The sequence below is a fragment of the Euleptes europaea genome, chromosome 13, assembly GCF_029931775.1.
Source record: "Euleptes europaea isolate rEulEur1 chromosome 13, rEulEur1.hap1, whole genome shotgun sequence".
NCBI classification, from domain to species: domain Eukaryota; kingdom Metazoa; phylum Chordata; class Lepidosauria; order Squamata; family Sphaerodactylidae; genus Euleptes; species Euleptes europaea.
The window spans coordinates 58317242-58337516 of NC_079324.1; the positions used below are offsets into that span (position 1 = coordinate 58317242).

At 49.8% G+C, this 20275-nt stretch overlaps 1 protein-coding gene across 1 annotated transcript in view; it reads right to left on the minus strand.

Annotated features, from left to right (window-relative positions):
* Positions 1 to 16472, minus strand: part of TMEM132C (transmembrane protein 132C) — a 201691-nt gene extending 185219 nt beyond the window's left edge. Inside the window, exon 1 of the mRNA XM_056859083.1 lies at positions 16409 to 16472. Within this exon, the coding sequence (XP_056715061.1) occupies positions 16409 to 16472 (64 nt within the window). The remainder of the gene's footprint in view (positions 1 to 16408) is intronic.
* Positions 16473 to 20275: the final 3803 nt, after the last annotated feature.

The following is a 20275-nucleotide window of genomic DNA, read 5'->3' on the forward strand; positions in this document are numbered from 1 at the left end:
GTACGATCTCTTGAACTCTCTCACCGCAAACCACTTCACCTTTGAGCTGAACAGAGAAGGACTGGATACCCCACAAGGAGGTAACTCAGGCTATAATATGGAGGTTTTCCAACTGCATTTGGTTGGGGGCGGGAGGAGGACAAGGTTGCTTAAAGGCTTCTGAGAGTAAGACTGAACAAAAGTAACTCAGGTTGCCAACCTCCAGGCACTAGCTGGCGATCTCCCATTATTACAACTGATCTTCAGCCAATAGAGCTCAGTTCACCTGGATATAGGGTTGCCAACCTCCAGGTACTAGCTGGAGATCTCCTTCTATTACAACTGATCTCCAGCCAATAGAGATCAGTTCAGCTGGAAAGAATTGTCGCTTTGGCAATTGGACTCTATGGTATTGAAGTCCCTGCCCTCCCCAAACCCTACCCTCCTCAGGCTCCGCTCCAAAAAACTCCAGGCATTTCCCAACCCAAAGCTGGCAACCCTATAGGTTATCCTCTGCCCAATTAATTCAGAGGAGGAAGATCTATAAGGTCTGTGGATCCAAGGTAGTAAAGGACTGTAAAAGTGAGAAGCATCACCTTTAGGTAGAGTTGCCCACCTCCAGGTGGTGGCTGGAGATCTCCTGCTATTACAACTGATTTCCAAGCAAAAGAGATCAGTTGCCATAGAGAAACCGGTTGCTTTGGAAGGCAGACTCCATGGTATAGCACCCCCCTGAAGTCCCTCCCCACACCCACCCTCCTCAAGCTCCACCCCGAAAATCTCCAGGTATTTGTAGGGTGGCCAGGTCCTTCTTCATCACCGATGGAAGGTTTTTGGGGTGGAGCCTGAGAAGGGCGAGGTTTGGGGAGTGAGAGACTTCTGTGTCATAGAGTCCAATTGCGAAAGCGGCCATTTTCTCCAGGGAACTGATCTCTATTGGCTGGAGATCAGTTGTAATTAGCAGGAGATCTCCAGCTACTACCTGGAGGTTGGCAACTTTGTGCCCAGCTGCTTTCTCCATGCAGACAGGCAATGATGCTTTATCCCTGAAAACATGGCGCTATGTGTGAATCGAGCACCTTTGGCCCATAAAGATACTGGTTTTTACAATCAAAAAGTTCTAGCACCTGAGCAGCTCAAGAGACAAAGCCCAAGACAGAATCAACAGTGGAATCAGAGGGCAGGGCCCAAAGACCGTTTGCCAGATCCAAGGGTGGAGCCCTGCAGAAACATTGTCTGTTCTCCAAGATGCACTACTGATTAGGCTTCCTACCCGCCTCTTAATCTGCTGCTCGCTTTTCTGGCAATTGGCCCCAAAGCAAAATAAGCCAGGCCATTATTTTTGGCAACTCCATTCATAGTTAGAACATAAGAACATAATAAAGCCCTGCTGGATCAGACCCAGGCCCATCAAGTCCAGCAGTCTGTTCACACAGGGGCCAACCAGGTGCCTCTAGGAAGCTCACAAACAAGAAGACTGCAGCAGCATTGTCCTGCCTGTGTCCCACAGCACCTGATATAATAGGCATGCTCCTCTGATACTGCAGAGAATAGGTATGCATCATAAGAACATAAGATAAGCCCTGCTAGATCAGACTGAGGCCCATCAAGTCCAGCAGTCTGTTCACACAGTGGCCAACCAGGGGCCTCTAGGAAGCCCACAAGCAAGGTGACTGCAGCAGCATTATCCTGCCTGCATTCCACAGCACCTAATATAATAGGCATGCTCCTCTGATACTGCAGAGAATAGGCATGCACCATGACTAGTATCCATTTTGACTAGTAGTCATGGATAGCACTATCCTCCGTGAACATGCCCTCCCCTCTTAAAGCCGTCCAAGTTGACAGCCATCACCACATCCTCGGACAGGGAGTTCCACAATTTCACTACGTGTTGTGTGAAGAAATACTTTCTTTTATCTGTTTTGAATCTCTCACCCTCCAGCTTCAGCAGATGACTCCACATTCTAGTATTATGAGAGAGGGAGAAAAGCTTCTCACTTCCCACTCTCTCCATACCATGCATAATTTTATAGACCTGTATCATGTCTCCCCTTAACCGCCTTCTTTCCAAGCCAAACAGCCCTAAGTGTTTTAACTACCGGTACTCCTCATAGGGCAGTTGCTCTAGTCCTCTGATCATTTTGGTTGCTCTTTTCTGCACCTTCTCAAGCTCCGCAATATCCTTTTTTTAGGGGTGGATTTTTTAGGTTCAATCAAGGCTCAACATTTCAGCCCCAACATCTCTCCCTCCCCCTCACAAAAAGGTTTGCAGCCAGCGGATTTTTCAGAGCCTCAAGTCTTTCTGGATTTTCATTTCCACCTATATTTTATCATCATCGATTTAAGTTATGGGATCAGACCCTGTAAAAAAAATGCCTACGGCAAGCATCAGCTCCAGGATTTCAAACATATTGCAATTCAGAGTCTCTCACCTTGAGACTGACACCAGATAGATTTTTTCTTTTTTGAAGACATAGCTGAGGACATTGGAAGTGGCAGTCAAAATCAAACCATCGCCAAAAGGAGAGGGGGGAATTAAAATAACTTATTCTTCAAACAGGCTCTTTGCATAATTTCGATTCTCCTCAGCAATGTTCCCCGAAGGTATGAAGACTCTCTCTCCTCCTCCCTTCCTCTTATGACATTATAGTTCAAGATGTCCATATTTAAAGGTCAAGCAAAGCTTCTCATTAAAGTTATGTTGGAATGAGCGACTCATCATGCCTTAGGGTTGCCAGGTCCCTCTTCGCCATTGAAGCTCCTCCCCACACCTGCCCTCCTCAAGCTCCACCCCCAAAATCTCCAGGTATTTCTAGGGTTGTCAGGTCTCTCTTCGCCACCGGGGGGGGGGAGGTTTTGGGGGCAGAGCCTGAGGAGGGCAGGGTTTGGGAGGGGACTTCAATGCCATAGAGTCCAATTGCCCAAGCGGCCAACTTCTCCAGGGGAACTGATCCCTATCGGCTGGAAATCTGTTGTATTAGCAGGAGATCTCCAGCTAGTAGGTTGGTAACCGTAGCATGCCTAGACATAAGGGGCACTACGTCACTCCAAGTGTGTATAAGTGTTGAATGGGATGTCCCTCTCTTTGTCTTCACTTGGGAGCTGCCCTCTGATACCTCCTCTCTCTCTCTGTTCTTCGTTCTTCCCACTCTCCACATGGCTTTTCATAGAGTCAGCTGTCTCTACACATCTGCCCTCTTGAAACAAGGCCTCATACTTCCACACACGTGATGACGGACCAGCTGGCCACTTTGATAGGGAAAGTACGCTTTAGATTAGGCTTCTTTCTCTTCCAGAGCCAGCGTGGTGTAGTAGTTAAGAGCTGTGGACTCTAATCTGGATAACCAGGTTTGGTTCCCCACTCCTCCACATGAGCGGTGGACTCAAATCTGGAGGACCGGGTTTCATTCCCCACTCCTCCACATGAGCGGCGGACTCTAATCTGGAGAACCGGCTTTGATTTCCCACTCCTTCATGAGTGGTGGACTCTAATCTGGAGAACCGGGTTGGTTTCCCCACTTCTCCACATGAAGCCTGCTGGGTGACCTTGGGCTAGTCACAGCTCTCTCCAAACTGTCAACGCATTCTTCTTGCAATCACAGCTCCCTGTGTACGATACAGGGGTATTGTAAAATGCAGGACCACCTGCAAATAAATGGATGGAACCTCTCAACTCAGAGCCATCAACCGTTAGATGCAATTAGAAGCCTACCTGATCCTTCCCTGCAGTTGCTTCTCCATCTGCCGCATCCCCCATTATCCAGGAAAAATGTTTGCTAAAGTAACATGTAGTTCTGCCCTACAGCACTCCATCAGCGAGAGATATAATTGTCGTTAAACTGTTCTGTTTAGTTTGATCGCAGCAGCTACTGCAAACCTTTTAATTATTTGTGTGTATTTCCCTCCACTGAAAGCAAAGAAAATATCCATTTTCCATTCTAGGGAATAGAGAATTTTCCACCGAGAATCTGGAAACACCAGCAAATTAAGCTTTACAGGCCTCCTAGGAAGCAGTAAAACATTAATATCCCACTAATTATATATCCCAAGAGAAGAGGCATAGATGTGATTTCTTGAGACTCGCTAGCAAAGCGGTGCCAGAATTGCTGGGAAAGTTTCCTCCGAGGCCCTGCTCTGGCCACTGATGCATACTGTTATCTTCCGTTGTACTTGCTCCCTCTGTCAAAGCAATGAAGTCACAGAACACCAGCGGCCCTTGAGGAACAAGCATCCAAAACCACAAAGCTTCGTGCTATTTGCGGAGTAGGCTCAGAACCGACGATTTGTTCACCGGGTTGCCAGGTCTGTACCACCAACCAACAACACAGCAACGTCACTTCTGGCACACAGTGGAAGTGACATCATCACGTCACCAGCGACATAGGATGCACTGTTTGGGCAAAAACTTAATGGTACAGGCTATTTTTACCATAGAGTTTTGCCCCAAATACCAGAACATCCCAAATCCCCATTGGCACGATGACATCACTTCCGGTGCGCACTGGGAGTGATGTCACCGCATCGGCAGCGATGTCACTGCTGTGCGGGGCCTGGTCTTCCCTTGCTGCTGATAAGTCCCCCTTACCAGTCAGCTGATTGCCGGGTGGGGTGGGGATCCCCCAACCCAATCGGGGGGCTTGGCAGCCCTATTTGCTCAAGAAAGGTTTCCACTCGACTAGAACCTGGAGTCCCAGCCCAGATTCCAGGTGGGGTGCAGTCTCTTGTAATGCCAGCCCCTTTGCTCTTAATTGAATAACCCAAGAACATTCATGCTCAATCAGACCAACGTGCCATTCAGCCCAGCATCCTGCTGTCTACACAGTGATCAACCAGATGGAGGAGGAGGAGGAAGAATACAAAGAAGAGGAGGAGGAAGACAAAGAAGAGGAGGAGGAAGACAAAGAAGAGGAGGAGGAGGAAGAAGCGGAAGAGGAGGGAGAAGAAGAGGAAGAGGCTTTTATATGCTGACTTTCTCTACCACTTAAGGAAGACGGGGAACCAAGGATTAAGCATAGCAGCCCCCTCTGAAATACTTTCAACACTAAGAGAAGTTACATTCAGATAGGAATCAACATCCGATTTAACTACCCTGAAAATCCGAACATGCCACACCCGCTTTTGGAAAGACAGAAACACCTGCAAAAACAACAGGGAAAGTTTTGCATATCCCGGCCCGTCTGTCTGTAAATAATTGTCAGCGTTTGCAAACCAATGCTGTTTGTAACCACCAGTCCGGCATCAGCAGGTGGCAATTGGCTCCTACCTCACTGTTCCATCCCATTGCGACCGATGAAAATTAGCGCTACTGAGAAGTCAATACCATATTATCTTCTCCACGGTGGCTACCCATTTTATTTGCTGCTCTCCATTTGGTGCCAGCAGAGAGATAAGTCTTTGTTTCAACTCAATACAAAGAGAAAACAATACAAAGGGGGCGGGGGGGGGGAGAAAGCCTCGCCAAACATTGAAAATAAAGTCTGATCCTGAGTTTACTCAGAATCAAGTCCGGTTGAGTTGATTGTGCTTACTCTCAAGTAACAGTGTAGTGGATTACAACATTGGCACTTATGAATGCTTCCTAAATGTTCAAAGCATGCCAAATCATCCGGGAAGGGGGTTGGGCCCTTATAACAGCCTTATAAGATAGCATGGATAGTGTGCCCTGACCTGGATAGCCCAGGCTAGCCTGATCTCATCAGGTCTTAGAAGCTAAGCGGGGTCAGTCCTGGTTAGGATTTGGAATGGAGACCACCAAAGAAGGCTAGCCCGATCTCATCAGATCTCAGAAGCTAAGCAGGGTCAGCCCTGGTTAGGATGTGGAATGGAGACCACCAAAGAAGGCTAGCCCGATCTCATCAGATCTCAGAAGCTAAGCAGGGTCAGCCCTGGTTAGGATGTGGAATGGAGACCACCAAAGAAGGCTAGCCCGATCTCATCAGATCTCAGAAGCTAAGCAGGGTCAGCCCTGGTTAGGATGTGGAATGGAGACCACCAAAGAAGGCTAGCCCGATCTCATCAGATCTCAGAAGCTAAGCAGGGTCAGCCCTGGTTAGGATGTGGAATGGAGACCACCAAAGAAGGCTAGCCCGATCTCATCAGATCTCAGAAGCTAAGCGGGGTCAGTCCTGGTTAGGATTTGGAATGGAGACCACCAAAGAAGGCTAGCCCAATCTCGTCAGATCTCAGAAGGTAAACAGGATCGGCCCTGGTTAGGATTTAGAGGGGAGACCACCAACGAAGTCCAGGGTCACTACACAGAGGCAGGCAATGGCAAAACCACCTTTGATAACTTCTTTTGAAAACCCTATGGGGTCGCCATAAGTCAGTTGCGACTTGACGGCCCTTTCCACCACCACCAAGATAGTGCAAGTTAAAACAGAGTTACTTTCAAACTTCCGTGATATTTTTTCCCAGAACAACTCACTTAAACTAAAACATAACTGGGCTAGAGAGAAACTGTACATCACTTAGCTGCTACAGTAACCTGGAGGCTTGCCACTTGACCACTGGGGGGGGGGAGGAGGAAGAAGAAGAGGAGGAAGAAGAGTTGGTTTTTATATGCTGACTTTCTCTACCTCTTAAGGAAGAATCAAAGCGGCTTGCAATCACCTTCCCTTCCCCTCCCCACAACAGGCACCCTGTGAAGTAGGTAGGGCTGAAAGAGCCCTAAGAGAGCTGGGGCTAGCCCAAGATCACCCAGCTGGCTTCATGTGGAGTAGTGGGTAATCAAACCCTGTCCACCACTTCAAATCACTGCTCTTAACCACTACACCAAGCTGGCTCTCAGAAAAAATGAACTGCAAAATTGTAGCATCTCTCAACACTCCTGGAGTTTCCAATGTAGCTGCACCACACTGGGGTGGGGGGGAGTTAAAGAGGGAAAGAGAGAACCAGATCAGCTCCTCCGAATCTTTGATCAAAGGTGTCGGCCATAAAAAGGGCTCTGAAAATCCCCATCGCCGTCTTCTGGGTTCACCAGTTTGCAAAAGGTGCTCAACCCAAACCAGAAAATGGGCCGCTTTCATGTCGAGGAAGGTTTTCTATCAGCACTGGGGGACCTCCTTGGAGACAGCCCGGTGATGAAGACACAGCAGGTTTAGTCTCTTCCCTTCCGATCTCACTCGTCATCCAAGAAAAATAAAATAAAACCCAGGTACTAAATCCTGACCTCCATTACACAAAACACAAACCCAAGAGACTTAAGTGCTTTGTATTTACTTTCGATGCTCTTTTCCCAGGCTATAAAACTAAACTTTTAGACGTGCTCGGGAAACCACTGCAGATTCGTTCTTTCCGAATCTATAAACAAGCATTCCCTTTTCATAAGCCAAAAAGCTTTTCATTTTTTCCCTCCTTCACCCTTTTTTAATTTCTCTGCCTCTTCAATGGATTCATATAAATGTCAAATGTAACTAGCTGCTATTCTTTGGCTTGTGATTTGCTTTCGCTGGGTGTGTGTTTAGAGCCACTTCACTTAACAGCGCTCATATTTACCTTGTTAAGCTTTTATCTCACTCTCCCCTTTTAAGCCACAAAATGCCATGAAGGATTCTTTTGGTCTTACGACCAGGCACTAACTAGAGCCATACCTGCTTAGCCCCATGGCATGGTGGGAGGGGAGGGTTACCAGGTCCGGGTTGGGAAATACCTGGAGATTTCAGGGGTGGACCCTGAGGAGGGCGAGGTTTGGAGAGGGGAGGGACTTCAATGCCATAGAGTCCAATTGCCCAAGCAGCCCTTTTCTCCAGGGGAACTTATCTCTATCGGCTGGAGATCAGTTATAATAGCAAGAGATCTCCAGCTAGTACCTGGAGGCTGGCAACCCTAGTGGGAGGGCAGATGACCCAGTCAACTGGATGGAGGTGAACAGATCTGGGTTTGATTAGAACCAGGAAGAAGAAGAGTTGGTTTTTATATGCCGCTTTCTCTACCACTGAAGGAAGAATCAAACCAGCTTCCAATCTCCTTCCAGTCCCCACAACAGACACCCTGTCAGGTAGGTGAGGCCGAGAGAGCTCTACGAGAGCTGTGACTAGCCCAGGGTCATCCAACTGGCTTCATGTGGAAGAGTGGGGAAAACAACCCAGCTCACCAGATTACAGTCCGCTGCTCATGTAGAGAGGGGAATCGAACCCGATTCTCCAGATCAGAGTCCGCCGCTCCAAACCCTCGCTCTTAACCACCATACAGGCTCTCAAAAAGGGCTGGCGTCTCCCAAGCCGGTGACCCAAAACGCCAAGAGGTGCCAAGTGAACCCTTCCCAGATGTCTTAAGTGGTTCTGTCGCTGCCACGATTAGACAAAGTGCGCTCCAAGAGAGCAAAATGCATCGACTTGACCGGCAGACCAGGAATTCCTGTAATTTCCAGCCCCGTGAGTGACACTTTATTTATAAGGTTCAAGTTCAACACATTAATATTCTTTGCCCCCCCCCCCAAAAAAAAAAAAAGAAGAAGAAAGAGTTTGACGTCCTCGGCCGACTCATTCGTTAAGAGCTGAAAGGGGAGGGGGAGGGGGACCCGAGGCTGTGTATTGACCCAAAATAGAGCGAGCACAGAGTGAGAGAGAGAGAGAACAAACCTTTCCACTTCTTAACTAGAACAGACACGGGCAGCGCAAGAGCAAAATTATCTCGAGCCCAACGCATCCTCCTCGGGCTTTTACCACATTTTTACCGCTCAAAAAAGGATAACGCGGGAGGGGGGGAATCAAAGCTGTGAATCTGGAGTGGGCTGGTCAGCCAGCCCACTCCAGATTCACAGCTTGGATTTCCCCCCTCCTGCGTTATCCTTTTTCGAGCCAGCCCACTTCCAAAACAAGCATCTCTAGGAGTGGTAGAGCTGCCAGGTCCTTTCTGGCCATAGGCGGTGGGTTGGGAGGGCAGTGTTGCCGGATCCAGGTTGGGAAACTCCTGGAGATTTGGGGAAGGAGCCCTGGGAGAACAGAAGAAGAAGAAGAAGAGTTGGGGTTTAGGCCCTGCTTCTTTCTACCTTTAAGGAGTCTCAAAGCAGCTGATGATCTCCTTCCTTTCCCCAACTGTGACTAGCCCAAGCTCGCCCAGCGGGCTTCAAGTGTTAAAGTGGGGAAAACCAACCCGGCTCTCCAGATTAGAGTCCGCCGCTCATGTGGAGGTGTGGGGAATTGACCCCAGTTCACCAGATTAGAGTCCACCCCCCATGCGTAGGAGTGGGGAAACCAACCCGGCTCCCCAGAGTAGAGTCCACCACTTGTGTGGCGGAGTGGGGAATCAAACCCAGTTGTCCAGATTAGAATCCACCGCTCCTAACCACTAAACCAGAGAGGAAGGGAAGGTGATTGTAAGCCGCTTTGAGACTCCTTAAAAGAAGAGAAAAGCGGGGTATAAAAACCAACTCCTCTTCTTCATGAATCAGTCTCACCCCCTTTTATTGCCATCTGTGTTCCTCGCCATGACTACCTCTCCTGGAAGCAAATTAATTTACAATTTAATTGTTCATCAGAGAAAGGTGTCTTTCCTTTTGTCTGTCCTATACCTATCGCCCATCAACTTCATTGTGTGCCCCTCAAGTTTTAGTATTGTGGGAGAGGGAGAACAAAGTTCCTCTATCTACTTTCCCCACCCTAATTTTGTAAAACTTTATCACCCCCTCCCTAGCCTTCTTTTTTCCTAAACTAAAAAGTCCCAGACTCTCCAGTTTTTCATCGGAAAAAAAGGCCCTTCCAGAAAAGTGGGGGATATCGTCCGGATTCCTCAACTAATTGGCGATTTATACAGCTGCAGTCTAGAGATGTTTACTCCAAATCTTCCTGGCTGCTTAAATAATGCCAGTGGGTATACAAGAAATAGATCCCGGGCTGACACCAGAGTGTGCATTATGGCATAATTGGACTGACTGCGCGTTCTTATTTAATTAGAAAATGTCCACCCTCGCCTTCTGGTATAAAATCCTCAGGTGGCTTGAAATAGATATTTACAATTTTTAAAAAAAATATCAACAATTAAACCCAACACATAAATAAGGCTAGCAACAGCAAGCTGAAGCACAGCTTAAAAAAAAAATAATCAGAAAATCAGATGGTAAGGGTCTTAAGCACTAAAAGTGCAAGGTGATAGAACAGGCTCTTTGCCGAGTGAAGATGCTGCAGGAAAGAGTTCCAAAACCAGGAGGAACCTAAGAGCCCCTATGCTGGGTCAGACACACTGTCCATCTCATCCGGCATCCTATTTCACATAGTGGACAATCAGATGTCCCCAGCAGGGAAGAGAGCCAATGTAGTGTAGTGGTTAGGAGCGGTGGACTCGGACCGGATTTGATACCCCACTCCTCCACATGAGCAGCAGACGCTAATCTGGAGGACCGGGTTTGATTCCCCATTCCTCAACATGAGTGGCGGACTCTAATCTGGAGAACCGGGCTTAATTCCCCACTCCTCCACATGAGTGGCGGACTCTAATCTGGAGAACCGGGCTTAATTCCCCACTCCTCCACATGAGCGGCGGACTCTAATCTGGAGGACCGGGTTTGATTCCCCGCTCCTCCACATGAAACCTGCTGGGTGATCCTGGGCTAGTCACAGTTCGCTCCGAACTCTCTCCGCCCCACCTTCCTCACAGGGTGTCTGTTGTGGGGAGGGGAAGGGAAGGAGATTGTAAGCCGGTTTGATTCTCCCTTCAGTGGCAGAGAAAGTCGGCATATAAAAACCAACTTTTCTTCTTCTTCTTCTTCAAACGGGCGTCATTTATTTCCCCGGCAAGAATCTAATATTTTCCTTCTTTTATGGGAAGCCGTGATGTCTTCCCGGCAGCTGCTTTTCGAGAAGCTTCATCCTGGCGCCTTGGCGGATGCTTCTTCTGCCAACAGCATCAGGGGTTCCGAGCAGGCAGGAGGCATTCACAAGGCTCCGTTGTTTATAGCCCTTGTCTACAAGGACCTGCCTCTGCTCTTCCTAAAAACAGCTTTCGAGATCTCAGCAAGGTCGTAAGCCTGGATCAAGCTGTACCACTTCAGACGGTTGGGGAGACTCATATCAACACACCTGAAACTGCTGTATGCTGAATCAGACCCATCAAGATCAGCATTGTCTACCTAGACTGGCAGCAGCGTGGCAGAGAGCCAACATGGTGTAGTGGTTAAGAGCGGTGGTTTGGAGCGGTGGACTCTGATCCGGAGAACCGGGTTTGATTCCCCACTCCTCCACATGTGCGGTGGACGCTAATCAGGTGAAGCTGTTTGGTTTCCCCACTCCTACACACGAAGCCAGCTGGGTGACCTTGGGCTGGTCACACTCTCTCAGCCACACCTACCTCACAGGGTGTCTGTTGTGGTGACGGGAAGGTGATTGTAAGCTGGTTTGAGTCTCCCTTAAGTGGTAGAGAAAGTCGGCATATAAAAACCAACTCTTCATTTTCTTCAGTTCTCCACAGTCTCGGGGAAGAGGTCTTTCACATCCCCGACTGCCTGGTCCTTCCAAACTGGAGATGACGGGGATTGAACCTGGGACCTCCGCATGCACAAGTAGAGGCTCTTCCACTGACTGCAGTCCACCCCCCCCATATGAATGACATTGCTCCATTTTTATTTTGCTGACAAGTCACAGCTGACTTATGAAGTCTTATATTGAATCAGACTACTGGTCCATCAAGGTCGGTATTCTCTACTCAGACAGGTAGAGACTTTCGAGGATCTCAGACAGAGGTCTTTCACATCATCTACTCCCTGGTGCTTTTAGCTGGAGATGCTGGGGATTGAACTGGAGACTTTCTGCACACAAAGCTAAGGTGGCTGGCTGGCTGCCTTGAAATCCAGCACTTTCACTGAGCCGTCAAGGTTGCCCAATAACCCCCCAAGACTTCTCCATGGCTCCGTCTTTGAAAGCCACCTTAGATAGCCAGCCTCACCACCTCTTGGGGCAGTGAATTCCACAAGTGAACGATGCATTGTAAGGGGGGGGGGCTTAATTTTATATGCCATTAATCTACTGCCAGTTTTACTGGGTGAAGACAAAGAAGAAGAGTTGGTTTTTATATGCCGATTTTCTCTACCAGTTAAGGAAGAATCAAACCGGCTTACAATCACCTTCCCTTCCCCTCCCCACAACAGACACCCTGTGAGGTAGGTGGGGCTGAGAGAGCTGTGACTAGCCCAAGGCCACCCAGCTGAGAGAGCTGTGATTAGCCCAAGGCCACCCAGCTGGCTTCATGTGGAGGAGTGGGGAAACCAACCCAGTTCACCAGATTAGATTCCACTGCTCATGTGGAGGAATGGGGAATCAAACCTGGTTCTCTAGATCAGAGTCCACCGCTCCAAAGACCACTGCTCTTAACCACTACACCAGGCTGGCTCTCCATAACTCTGGTGACCCAAAGTTCTAGCATCATGGGAGGAAAAAGTTCTCTCCATCCACGGTTTTATACACCTCTGTGCCCTACATGGAAAATTGTAATGTCCTTCAGGGGATGGTAAATCCCCCAAAAGCTTTAGTCTTTCCTCACCGGTGCTCCAACTCACCAGGGTGTTCTTTTTTTTCTTTTTTTGCACTAGCAGCTTTCAGGAGAGTAATCTCTGCACAACCCAAAAGATGTATTAACACAACAGCAACAACATTTGCTGCCGGCCTGCTCATCTTAATGCATCTTTCCCCCTCAGCTGCACACCCGGTTCCAATTGAAAGCCCCTTTGGCAGGGGAGGGGAAAATAAAGCGCTGATTAATTTCATACGCCCTGCACTCCACTCTAGAGAGATTCCTCGGGGCAACCATTTCAGGCCCCCCCAAAGGCGACCGTAGGTCTCTTCTGACATCATGCCCTGCCGATGCCAGCAGGATAAAGGCAGGAAATAAATTCGCTTGTGGGTCGAGGAGAATACAGCAGCCGCAGAACAGACAGAGGAACCAGGGGGCCAAGATCCTTCCCCACCTGATTGCTCTTGATATACCTTCTCAGCAGCTACAAGCCAGGACACAAGCACCGTGGTCCTCTGCACCTGGAGTGTTGTGGGCAGCTCTGGAGGCCTCGCTTCAAAAAGGATGTGGACAGAATTGAGCGGGTGCAGAGGAGAGCGACGAGGATGATCAAGGGCCTGGAGACAAAGCCCTACGAGGAAAGGCTGAGGGATCTGGGAATGTTCAGTCTGGAGAAGAGGAGGTTGGTGTGGGGGGGGACATGATTGCTCTCTTGAAGTATTTGAAGGGCTGTCACTTAGAGGAGGGCAGGGAGCTGTTCCTGTTGGCAGCAGAGGAGAGGACCCGCAGTAATGGGTTAAAATTGCAGGAGGAAAGGTACCGGCTGGATATTAGGGGAAATTTTTTTTACAGTAGGAGTTGTTCGGCAGTGGAATCACCTACCTAAGGAGGTGGTGAGCTCCCCCCACCCAATGCCAATCTTTAAGCAGAGGCTGGACAAGCACTTGTCAGGGATGCTCTAGGCTGATCCTGCATTAAGCGGGGGGTTGGACTAGATGGCCTTTATGGCCCCTTCCAACTGTATGGTTCTACATCCAAAGCACTGTTTTTCAACTCACCGGCATCCTGAGAAGAACAGCAAAACAGGGAAATGAGAGTTAAAGGGCTTAAAAAAAAAAGCATGGGATTATTTGGTTCCTATTAAAGAGTCTCTGTGGTGGAGGTTTCCATCACAGAGACGCATCTTCATTATACTAGGCCAAATTCTAAGCACCTTCCACATGGGCCAGGAAGATGGAGCCTAGCACACCTAACATGTAATTTTTTAAAAAATTCTAAGTAAAGCGCCTTCAAGTCACAGCTGATTTATGGCAACCCAGCAGGGTTTTCAAGGCAAGGTACTAGCAGAGGGGGTTTGCCATTGCCTTCCTCTGCGAAGCAATCCTGGGTTTCCTTGGTGGTCTCCCATCCAAATACTAACCAGGGCCGACCCTGCTTGGCTTCTGAGATTTGACAAGTTCGAGCTAGCCTAGGCCATCCACGTCAGGGCAGAAGACACTGAGGTTTGCCATTGCCTGCCTCCTCACAGAGACCCGGGTATTCCTTGGTGGTCTCCCATCCAGGTACTAGCCGGGACCGACCCCGCTTAGCTTCTGAGAAGTATTTCTTCACCCAACGCATAAATTGTGGCACTCCCTGCCCCAAAATGTGGTGACGGCTGCCAACTTGGAAGGCTTTAAGAGGGGAGTGAACATGTTCATGGAGGAAAGGGGTATTCATGGCTACTAGTTAAAATGGATACTAGTCATGATGCATACCTATTCTCTCCAGGATTAGTGGAGCATGCCTACTATATAGGGTGCTGTGGAACACAGGCAGGATAAATGCTGCTGCAGCAGTCTTGTTTGTGGGCTTCCTAGAGGCCCCTGGTTGGCCGCTGTGTGAACAGACTGCTGGACTTGATGGCCTTGGTCTGATCCAGCATGGCTTTTCTTATGTTCTTATCAGACAAGATCAGGCTAGCCTGGGCCATTCAGATTTAGGGGATTTTCCATTTAGGGCACAGAGGTATATACCTTCTTCTTCTACACGCTCTGGAGCAACGATGCATTAGAGTGGCTTTCCCCCCTTCCAAATTCATATTTCTTCACCAACAGGGGAAGAATTTACCCACCCCCCAAAAAAAGAGGCAGGTACCACACTCTCAAAAATACCAACCATGGTTCCAACAGATAGCAGCGATTGGAAAACTTGTATCTGATGGAGTTAGCAGTGATACCTTCGAGCAGTGAGACTGTTCCTTAAAATAAAGGTAATGTCCCTTCTATAAATGTCACTCTGCTGGTATATTCTGAGGCCAAAGCAACAACCTCCCACTCGGAGGTCAACAGATATGAACCAGATCTGGTTCTTCATGTTGTACTTGTGCTAGGAATCTAATTGCGGCAAATGGAGATGAAGGGGGAAAGATTAACAACTCTGATTTGCGTGTGTTGTTCTTGGGTTGTTTTGCTTTATTTTATGTGGGGGATCGTTCAAGGATTATGACTATATGGAAAACTTTTGCCACACCATCTAAATACAATTAAATCCACCGCCTCAAACCTACAAAGAGCAATAGCTTGCATACGAGTGGGGAGCCAGGAGAAATGGAGGCGTAAGCGAAACTCATCAAGCTATACATTCAGGACACCACTGAAGGTCATCTAGTCTGACCCCAGGAATTCTCCATATATTAACCCTTGCTGACCTGGTTAAACCCCCCCCCCCATCCTCATTCATAACACTGCAACAACCAACACACAGAAAACAAGTATCACAGGGCATAGTATAATAAGAGACGCAAATTGTAAACGGGAGCAGAGGTTAAATGTTGGATGCAATCAGCATTCAGGGAAAAAAATCACCAGCCTGAGGACATGCATCTCTTGGAAGAGAGAAGGGGCTTTTACGACCTGCATTGCCAGTCTGCAGCCCCCACCCATAACAGTTGGGGTTCTGTGCATATAAGGTGCTGGAAGGGGGAGAATTAAAGCGAGAAACAGTAGAGGAGATTTAGGATCTGAGACAGAGGTTTTCCCCTCTTTCTGCCCCATCACAAAGGCAGCTGGTTTTGCTTTCCACACAAATGAAATGATCAATGGAAACATCTGCAAATAGTTCAGGTGAGAATAATAAACCCATTTGATTGGGGGGGGGGTTGGAGACATAAAAACTGATTTGGGGGTGAGGCAGAAAGCAGCCAGGCTCCTTTACTTAAGCGATCCAGAGCCCTCTCTGCAGTTGCCTCTCTTCTCCCCCCTCCCACCCCAACCATGTCTTGCAGAGAAGTTCCTCTACACTTGGCGAACAATCCTAAGCAGGTCTACTCAGAATCCTCCTGAGGTTTATTCAATGCAGCTTGCTCCCCAGAAATAGTTCTTAGGATTGTACCGTTATTAGCCTAGATTCCAGTCCAGAAGCAACTTAGAGACCCAAAGTACTTTTGGGGTATAAGCTTTCCAGAGTCAAGCTCCCTTCACCAGATATTAGCCTGCGGCATTACTCCGCTGGTCTGTCTACTCAAAAACTATTTAAGTTAGCAGTTTACAACAGGCGTATGGCCTGAAAATCACCCCCCCCATATAGTCACCTGGAGCTGTTGGTTCTTCGCCATAGGCAAACACCCTACACTAGCTCATTAGACTTGGATCTCATAGGTTGATACGCAAGCGGATGTGTGCATTTCACACCAGATGATTTCCCAATTGCACAATGCACCCCCTCTTTTATGGGATGGGGGGCCCTCCTCCCCCCAACCCATTTGCATTAGGCTGCGATTGCCATTTTTAAACCACCTCTGCCATCTGGGCCTTTAACCCATGCTTGTTCTGCAGATGGGGGGGTGCTGCTATCTCCATGCCCTGGAAAATGCCACCTGCGGATTTCCCTAGAGGAACCTACGATGAGATGCACAGAAGCAAGCAAAGGCAGGTCATTTCTCCGGTCAGTTGGCAACCCTGTCTTCTGGCCAGTCGCTACGCCAAGATTCGCTCTGCGGACTCACCTCTGCATAGCAGAGCTCCCCAAACCAGGCTGAAGGCTAAAAGGACATTCACCAGGGAACCCATCTTGGATACGGGGGTCGCCGCCGCCGGCTTCTCCTCAGGAGTAAAAGGCTGCTCTTAAATCCTTCCACCGTAGCCTCTCCCAAGAGACCAAGTTCAACTCCATCTCTGCTGGCTGACGACTACTTGGGCCCCCTTGAGCTTCTTCCAAGGAAGGGGAAGAAGGCAGAGAAGAAACCTCCTCTTCCCCCCCCCGCCCAGAAAAATCCCCCCAAAGTCTTTACACCACCTGGGCATTCAGAGCCGGCTGGGTCGGACCCGGGGCACGCGCTTCGCCGGGTCCGAAAGAAACCTCCAGCCCAGGAAGGAGAAACTCCGGCTCCGCAAACTTTCTCCCCCGTCCGCCAGTTCGAATCCCCCGCGGTGCAAAAGTGGGGGGGGGGTTTAAAAACCACCCCAAAAAAAAACCCCGCGGTGCAAAAGTTGGGGGTTTAAAAACCACCCAAAAAAAACCCCGCGGTGCAAAAGTTGGGGGTTTAAAAACCACCCAAAAAAAAACCCCGCGGTGCAAAAGTTGGGGGTTTAAAAACCACCCAAAAAAACCCCCGCGGTGCAAAAGTTGGGGGTTTAAAAACCACCCAAAAAAACCCCCGCGGTGCAAAAGTTGGGGGTTTAAAAACCACCCAAAAAAACCCCCGCGGTGCAAAAGTTGGGGGTTTAAAAACCACCCAAAAAAACCCCCGCGGTGCAAAAGTTGGGGGTTTAAAAACCACACACACACACAAAAAACAACCCTCTGGGTGTTTCCTCCAGCCGGCTCGTGGGTGGCTCGTTTGGGAGCGGTTCCAGGGGCATCGGCGCAAGTGTCCCCCTTCCCGGTCGCTTTCCCTTCCCTCCGAGGGGATCCCCGCTGGCAGCCGGCGGCCTCCTTGGGTCGGTCCGGCGGGGCTGCGCCGGCCTCGGCTCGGCTGCAACGAGCAGCCTCCGGCGGCGGCGACGGATCCTAAGGAGGGGAGCGAGGAGAAGAGACTTGGCCACGAGACAAATGCCCACCGCACAACCCCGCACACACACACACAACCACACCACACACCCCCGCGCGCGGAGAGGAGGCGGGGACCGCCGGGACTCCCTCCCATCGCAGCAGGCGGGGGCTTCTTTGCCGGCGCCGGAGGCTCGCCGCTTGGCTCGCCGCCCGGGCGGGCTTCCTCGGGAGTAAGCGCTGCTCGCAGGGCGGCGTGTGTCGAAATGCAAACGGCGGCGCGCTATCGCCGGCCTCGTTCGCTCGGCGGCATGTTTACTCGGGAGTAAGCGCTGCTTGGGGGGGGAGGCACGTTTCGAAATGCCAGCGGCGGCGCGCTTTCGCCGGCCTCCCCGAGGCTCGCTCGGCGGCATGTTTACTCGGGAGTAAGCTTTGCTTGCAGGGCGGCCGGGGAGGGGGCATTTTTTTCGCAATGCAAGCGGCGGCGCGCTTTCGCCGGCCTCTTAGGCTCCCTCGGCGGCATGTTTACTCGGGAGTAAGCGTTGCTTGCAGGGCGGCGGGGGGGGGGAAGGGAGGCACGTTTCGAAATGCCACCAGCGGCGCGCTTTCGCAGGCCGAGACGCCCCAAAGCCCCCCGGGCCGGCGTGTTTACTCGGGAGTAAGCCCCGCTGATTGCTGCCGGCGCCGCAGATCGGGGTCTGCACGGCTGCGATCCTGCTGGCGCCGATCGCTTTCCGCGGGGCTTTACTCCCGAGTAGGGTCGCCGCTGGGCGGACTCGATCCTGGGCACGCTGACTCGGCGTCGATTTCAAGGAGGGCTTACTCTTGAGTAGATGGGTTTCGAGTTCCTCTTGCGGCTGTTACCGGTCAGGAGTTGGAAGGGGTTTCTCCCAAGTGAGCCTGAGTAGGATCGCAGCCCCAGCTTAGGCGTGATTACTCGGAAGTAAATCGCAAACATTGCGGCGGGGCTTGCTCCCAAGTCATTGTGCATGGCATTGTTTGATCTGGGGATTGAAATCGGTAGTATGGTTGGAGTGAAATTCCTAAGGTAGACCGAAACCAAAAATGTTGGCTAGCAGTGCAATCCTCAACAGAGTTACACAGTTTAAGCCCATTGAAATCAAGGGTCTTAGATTGGAGTAACTCTGTTTAGTATTGCAGCGTGCAGCTGGTGGAAAGGAAAGGGGGTTGCCAACTTTGAAGCTGCCAGCTGTAGCTGTTACTCCACCAGGGCTTTGAAAGGAAGCAACCTGCGGATGAGAAAAATGTTGGTTGCACCATGATCATTCTCCCAGGCTGAGGTTTCCTGCCAGTCAAACCTGAGTTATCGGTATAGGCCAGGCCTATTTTTACTGGTCTGTTGGCAACGCAAGGAGGAGCCAAAGTGAAGGTCTTCTCAGGGGCGTAACTCTTAAATGAGATTTAGTGTTAGGTAGGTCTGTCCTGACCTGGATGGGTCATGGCTCAGTGGTAGAGCATCTGCTTGGCATGCAGAAGGTCCCAGGTTCAATCCCCGGTTAAAGGGACTAGGCATCTCCAGTTAAAGGGATTAGGCAGATGATGAGAGGGAGGGCATCTTGGCCATCTTCTGGTCACTAGGTGTGGGGGGAAGGTAGTTGTGAATTTCCTGCATTGAGCAGGGGGTTGGACTTGATGACCCTGGTGGTCCCTTCCAACTCTATGATTCTAAGTAGCTGATGTGAAAGAGCTCTGCCTGAGACCCTGAAGAGCCATGGAGAGGGGCCATGGCTCAGTGGTAGAGCATCTGCTTGGCATGCAGAAGGTCCCAGGTTCAATCCCTGGCATCTCCACTTAAATGGACCAGGCAAGTAGGTGATGTGAAAGACCTCTGCCTGAGACCCTGGAGAGCCGCTGCCAGTCTGAGTAGACAGTATAGACTTTGATGGACCAAGGGTGTGATTCAGTATAAGGCAGCTTCATGTGCTTTGTGAGGATGGCCCTGGTTAGTATTTGGCTGGGAGACCATAAAGGAAGTCCAGGGTTGCTACATAGAGGCAGGCAATGGCAAACCATCTCTGTTCATCTCTTGCCTTGAAAACCCCATGAAGAAGAGTTGGTTTTTATATGCCGAATTTCTCTCCCTTTTAAAGAGAATCAAACCGGCCTAAAATCTCTTTCCCTTCCCCACAGCGGACAACCTGTGAAATAGGTGGGGCTGAGAGAGCTCTAAGAGAGCTGTGACAAGCCCAAGGTCACCCAGCTGGCTTCATGTGTAGGAGAGGGGAAACCAACCAGATTAGAGTCCACCACTCTTAACCACTACACCACGCCGGATCTAGAAGGAGGACCAATTAAAAATAACCAAAAGCACTGAGGCTACCAGAAATCCACCTGGCCTGGACTCATCTGCAGAAATCAGTGGGTGAAGACAGGCAGCCGAACCAAAATGCAGTGGGAAAATGGTTGTGGTCATCAAAGTGCCTCTCCTGACATGATTCACTGTCTCTTTAACAACCTGATCTGCAGCAACCAGCAAGTGATGGGCTAAAAGTCTGCAGGCTGTGAAAAGTTTCACCTGCTCAGTGTTGGGTAGCAAATTCCTCTTAAAGCAACGGAAGAAGGCCACGGCGGTTTCTTCTGCCCCTCTTTCTAGGCTGTATCTGCCAGAGGACCAAACTGTAAGCCTTCCCCCCTCCCCAGCACAGACAACGCGAAGACCAGCCTGACCCTTGACTTGCTAACTGGAATAATGCTTTTTGGGAAGGATTTTCTGAGTTGAACACACATGAACTCATGAAGTTGCCTTATACTGAATCAGACCTTTGGTCCATCAAAGTCAGTATTGTCTACTCAGACTGGCAGCGGCTCTCCGGGGTCTCAGGTAGAGGTCATTTACATCACCTACTTGCCTAGTCCCTTTAAC